The 6,630-nt window shown below is 38.6% G+C and overlaps 1 protein-coding gene across 1 annotated transcript; it reads left to right on the top strand.

The window, feature by feature from the left end:
- Positions 1-4,128: 4,128 nt before the first annotated feature.
- On the top strand, positions 4,129-6,328 carry LOC143549883 (uncharacterized). Its single transcript, XM_077040666.1, has 2 exons — positions 4,129-4,530; positions 4,633-6,328. Exons 1-2 carry the CDS (start codon positions 4,485-4,487, stop codon positions 5,865-5,867), a joined length of 1,281 nt encoding a protein of 426 aa, XP_076896781.1. The 5' UTR covers positions 4,129-4,484; the 3' UTR covers positions 5,868-6,328.
- Positions 6,329-6,630: the final 302 nt, after the last annotated feature.

Here is a 6,630-nt window from a genome sequence, read left to right as displayed (position 1 = left end):
AGCATCTATCATGTCCCCGTTGCTACAAGAGGGTTGTATATGAGTGTAGTGAGCCATAGGCATGTGTCAACGCCCAATAACATGTCATACTTTTATTAATGGGCTATATTAGGCCTTGATTGTTGTTAATGGCCAGTATAGTTTCTATCATGTCATAGTTAAGTTAACAGGTTGTATAGGAGTGTAGTGAGCCATAGTTGGCCGTCATACTTTGCATTAATGGGCCGTCTTGGGCTTTGATTGTTGTTAGTGGCCCATTGTAGTCTCTATCATATCATAGTTGCTCTAAAAGGGTTGAATTAGAGTTTAGTGAGTCATAGTTTGGTTAACGCCCAATAATATGTCATACTGTTGGTGCATTTTGTGACCGTTGCTATGCAATTCTAATCAGCGGAGACGAAGTGACGAAGTTAGAACAACTTCGCCTACAGGCCCAAGCCCAAGCCCGCGAAGTTGGTTATCTATATATATGTGTGTCTTGTTTAGGGTTTAGGGATCCAGAAATTTAGAGTATTTTGTGTTCAATTCAATTGTTTAGAGAGAAACAGAGAGGGAGATTTGTGTGGGACGGCCCGAGGTAGATACAACTTGTAACATCTGGCAAAAATTTTCACTAATGTAATCATGATTATCCATATTAATATCAATTAATAAAATCTCTCTTTACTAAGATTCATTGTCTTGTAAAGTCAACAAAAAGTCCAAATTTCAGCACGAAACGAGAATAACGTGCAAAAACCTCGGGTAACGAACCAGAAAATAAATAAATCATTAAGTTGATTAAACAATCTCAAAAATTCAAAATATATATGAGAACATGTGAGACAACATAAAAATATAATTTAGGAAGGCTCAAATCACAAAATTTGGAAAATAAGTAAACTCGAGCCAGTACACGACCCGAAAAGGACCCCACATAAATTATTTTCAAAAAAATAATTTTTATGGTCCATACTGTCAGGATTTTGATTTCGTTCAATGTGACAACTGCCAAATTTCAGGTTAACTTCGTTAACTAAACACAGTTAAACCTTGTTGACTATGCCTGTAAACTCAGTTAGTTCTGTTAACTATGTTAATGAACTCTTGTACATGTGGTGTCATGTATGCGTACATTTAAGTTAATGTGTCATTGATGACTTAAACAAGAATAAGTGGCTAATTATAACTAGAATAATAAACTCGTCATGCATGTTATAATAAACGTGGTATGTGTCATGTACTGTATATGATAAGTAAAATGTGTTATACGATCAATATGGTATATTATAGTCGTTACATGATTATGTGATTTGTAAGAAAGCTAGGTGATTAAACAAGTTACATTATACGTCATGTTACATGTTGGTTATTTAATGGAACCTTAGATTATAATGCATAGGAAATGTTTTATAAATTATGTAACATGTCACATATGGATTAATAAAAATAACCTAAGGTCTGATTTCATTAAATCAATAATAAAGGTTTATTAATACAAAAGAGGTTACAAACTATTGGATTTCCAAAGCTTTCCTTTCCCTTTCTCTCTTGCCTTGGCCGTGAACCACACACCCACACACACACTCTCACTTTGTTTTGCAAACACTCTCTTTCAATCTCATTTTCATACACAAAAGGTTTGGTGATTATTGGGAAGCAAGGGGAGTAAACATTTAGATCAATCAAGTGAGTAGGTTATTATGTATTATTTTATAAATATGAACCTTGTATCCAAATGATTTAGATCATAGAAAGGGGATGATCAAAGTTTGATGAGTCAAAAGAGTTGTATGTGTTTTGGTTTAGAAGTTTGAGTCTTTTATAAGTATATTTGTTTTTCTTATGAAATCAAATGGATAATAAGAAGACATGAAATTTGATTGTGTAAGAATGATCTTTGATGATTTAAGATCATAAGGATGTAAAAATCATGACTTTTATGAATTGTGGTTTGAATATGCTTGCTGGCAGACTTTGTGTCTTAGATTGTATGGTGAATAAATTGATGATACTTTTGTGTTTCTGGTTTATTTTTGATTCTATGAACAAGGACTTTGAATCTAGTTTTCAAAAAGTCGAGAATCTTAATTTTTGGACTTTGTTTGAATGCTTTTTATTAATTTACAAAATCAGGTTGCAAACCTGATTTAGAGGTAAAGTTTCTGAGTTGTGTTATAAATTGCATAACTTGATGTTAAAAGGTCAACATTTTGGTCAACGGTCAACAAAACTCAGTTTTTAGTCTTCGGTCATCGAGACTTGGACTTTTTAGTCAACGGTCAACAACTTGGACCTTTTGGTCAAAAGTCAAACTAAAAGTCAAACTTTGGTCAAAGTCAACAAAAAGTCAAACTTTGGTCAAACTTTAAATAAACAAGGGAATTGTTTGGATACTAAGGGTTCTAGGAATCGCTTAGCAAATACTTATAGTGCTTGTATGATTTAGGCACTAGAACAACTTGGCTTAAGAAGTTGACTTTCAATTTGAATCGCATTCGAGGTGAGTTTCACTACCCCACTTTTTACTTACTCCTTTTGGGGGGAAAGCATGCAACATACAAACTTTTGGATAATTGTAGACTTTTTAATACCTCATGTGTACATTGTGAACTTATACTGAAGTCCCCCATGCACATTGGACCGTTAACAATTGTATATTGGCTGGGTAATGAAAGGTAGTACTACTGGGTTTGACAAAACCCCTCGGGGCTCTCGGTTGAGGGAGTCGCCGGGCGTCTCATTTACTATAAACACACTAGTCTTATATTAGACTTCGTGGGTGGCAAACAAACTAACAAGTCAGCCTCGGTCACAATGGAACACACACTAATGTAACATGATTGCTAGCCTAATTAACTAGCGGTATTACTACAATATCTATGCTTTACTACTTACACTGTTTACTTACTAAATGGTTTGATTGAAAAACTTGTTTTTAAACTCAAACTGTGAACTCACCAACCGTTGTGTTGACCCGTTTTAGCATGTATTTCTCAGGTCGCTGATAGTGCAAGGATAGGAGTTGCATTCATGATCACCAATAGACATTGCATCATAAGTTGGAACCTTTTTATTTAATAATGATATGGCTTGCGCATGTTTTGGGCGCTTTAGACTATTTGGTTTTTCTTAGGGATGTTTCCCGTTATGTTACGCTTCCTCATATTAAAACATTAAGACATTAACTCTGTATGGTTTTCCCAAATATGGGACAATAAAGTTTATCTAAAATATTTAGACGTTATTTGTTGTAACTAATGATTGAGATCTTGTTTTGTCACGTGCCTCGTGGTAAAACCCCGCATGTGGAAATTGAGGGTGTGACAGATTGGTATCAGAGCCATTAGTTATAGTGAACCAAGTTGCATTCTAGTTAGTGATAAGTGGACTAGGTTGCATTCCTAACTATGACTGTACTTATTAAGATAGTTACAACAAACACATATTGGGTACTTATTCGTGCACCTGCCTATGTTGCAGTATGTCATCATCCAACTCCGATCGTGCTCATGGAAAGGAACCCGTCACCGAAAGTGACGAACCATTGTCACCAACACATCCTACATCGCCTTTGTCAGTAGGAATGAAGAGGCACCGTACCGAAAAGCCGGAGGGGCAACACCTTTAGGTGAATCGTCTCACGCTCACTTGCTTAGGAGACAGAAGACGTGGGACTGGTACCCGAATTATGTTTCTAGTCTCGTCTTGAAGGAGCATGTCCCACCTATGCCTAGTTTAACTAACCCTTCGTTACCTAATGATTCGATAACCGAGCCTACACTTCCTGTACTTCCGTGTCATGAGTTACAAGTGATGGAGGCTGTGGTGTCTTCGTCGGAACACCAACGTAGTCAAATGGAAGATAACAGATTAGGGATATATTACTTGAGGAAAGACTTAGATATGGCTAAGATCAGGATTTCAGAGCAGACAGATAGGAACAAACAACTTGGGGAATACCATCGTGGGATGGTACGAGCTTTTCACAAGGTGAAAACTGAAGTTGCTGAATTGGTTGGTAGAGTGAAGCATTTGACAGGCCATCTGGGTCTAGCAGTTGATCGAATTAGAGAGTTGGAGGAGCAGCATGCCTGAAGAGGAACCGGAGGAGGACCCCGAAGAAGGGCTAGCTGACAGTGCTGGGTCTGGGGTGATTGACTGATGATGGAAGGATTTTTTTTTCATGCTTAGTTTTCATAAACCTAGATGGGGAGGGTTGTTCCCATCCAACTAATACTATTTGGATTTTGGTATTTGACCTTAAGTACTTTGTAAACGGTTTTTACATGTTATTTATTCAAGTATTATTTTCTGAATTTATTATGTTGTGGTTATATGATTGCATGCTATTTACTTTATACTAGAATAATGGTTGGTAATGGAAGTATTAACATTATTGTATTATGTGAATGTGAAGAGTTATATTTGGTTGTGGCGGACGTGGTGGTGGAAACCTTAACTTTACTCCAGCTGAGTTGGCAGCGCTAATTAATGAGCATGTTATGGCTGCGATGGCCGCGGCTCAGGCTCAAGGCCAATCGCAGGGAGGTAAAAACCCCATACCTATTTGTCAAGAATAAGACAAATGTATTACTTAAGTGATCATATCCACGAATATAGAAACTTAAGTGTACCCCTACTTTAATTCAGGTCAAGCCGGTTGTACTTTCAAAAACTTCATGGACTGTAAGCCGCATGCTTTTTCTGGTTTGGAAGGAGCAGTTGGGTTGCTACATTGGATAGAGAAAGCTGAGTCTGTGTTCTCTATGTGCAACTGCCCAAATGAGATTAAAGTAAAGTTTGCTACTGGGACTCTGGAAAAAGCAGCTTTAACCTGGTGGAGTTCCCAGGTGCAAACGATGGGACTTGATGCGGCGAACGCTTTGACTTGGGCTGAGTTTACTGAACTACTGAAAGAGGAGTATAGCCCGAGAGATGAAGTGCAGAAACGAGAACAAGAATTTTGGAATCTTCGCATGGATGGTTCAGAAGTTGAAAACTTTACGAACCGATCGCATGAACTTGTTGTGTTGTGCCCACAAATGGTGAATCCTGCCTACAAGAGGATTGAGAAGTATATTGATGGTCTAGTACCACAAATTCAGGGTATGGTAACTTCGTCTAGGCCGACTACAATTCAAGAAGCTATTCGTTTAGCTCATAAACTAACCGAAAAAGCTATCAAGCAAGGGGCATTATCACCAAAGAAATCAACTGCAGGATCAAGTGAAAACAAACGTAAGTGGGAGAGCAACAATAACCACAGTTATGGGAACAAAGCACCATATTCTGACAAAACTCGGCATCGACAGAACAAACGATTCGAACCTATCCGGAACAACAATCAATTTAACCCTAACCAGAATCACGGGGGTTATCAAGGCCGACATCCTAGATGTAACAAGTGCAATCTGCACCACGTCGGCCAGTGTGAAAAAGCAGCTTGCCAACGTTGTGGAAAGCTGGGTCATGAAGCGAGAGTTTGTCGGGGAGAACTTAAGAATAAGCAACCACAAGCTCAAGAAAAATCAAAGAAATGTTACGAGTGCGGACAAGAAGGACATTTCAGGCCAGACTGTCCGAAACTCAAGAATAAGAACAATAGAGGAAACAACAACAATGGTAAAGACAATAATGGTGGAAATGGTAACACCGGTGGAGAAGGAAGAGGAAGAGCATTCGTGATCGGATCAGATCAGGCTCTATCCGATTCTTCTACTGTTAATGGTAAATTTATGTTGAATGGGCGTCCTGCCCTAACCTTATTTGATACCGGGGCAGATAGAAGTTTTATTTCTACTAAGTTTTGCAAACTAATAGAACACAACCCATCAACTTTAGAGTCGAACTATTTAATTGAACTCGCCAAAGGGGAAAACCGTTGAGGTATCTCAAATTCTTAAAGAATGCAAATTAGTATTGTCTACTCATACGTTCGACATTGACCTTATACCAATTGAACTCGGTAGTTTTGATGTGGTCATTGGTATGGATTGGTTGTCTGCGCATCAAGCCGCAGTAGGTTGTCATGAGAAGGTAGTTCGTATTCCAGTCGCTAATGGAGAAGTCCTAACTGTTCAAGGAGAAGAGGGCAGTACTGCCATGGGTGTTATCTCGATGATGAGGGCTCAAAAGTTGTTACGTAAAGGACACTTAGCAGTTTTGGCGATGGTGTCTGACACGAGGACGGACGAGAAATGAATCGAGGATATTCCTATCGTCAGGGATTTTCCTGAGGTATTTCCTGAAGATCTACCTGGTCTTCCGCCCCACAGACAGGTCGAATTTCAGATCGAATTATCCCCGGGAGCAACTTCTATTGCTCGCGCACCTTATCGACTCGCGCCTAATGAGTTGGAGGAATTGTTTTAAAAAATTGAAAGACTTTTTAGACAAGGGTTTTATTCGTATGAGTTCATCACCATGGGGAGCTCCTGTGTTATTCGTAAAGAAGAAGGATGGAACTTTCCGGATGTGTATCGACTACAGAGAGCTTAACGAGGTTTCGATCAAGAACCGATATCCTTTACCCCGTATTGATGATCTCTTTGACCAGTTGCAAGGATCTGGTTATTATTCGAAAATCGATCTTATATCGGTTTATCATCAACTCAGAGTTCGGGAGGAGGACATATCAAAGACGGCATT

This window comes from Bidens hawaiensis, unplaced genomic scaffold, assembly GCF_021521415.1.
Source record: "Bidens hawaiensis isolate Kalapana, Puna unplaced genomic scaffold, B.hawaiensis_p1.1 tig00000978_1, whole genome shotgun sequence".
Classification (NCBI taxonomy): Eukaryota; Viridiplantae; Streptophyta; class Magnoliopsida; order Asterales; family Asteraceae; genus Bidens; species Bidens hawaiensis.
This window is presented reverse-complemented; position numbering and strand designations above follow the sequence as displayed.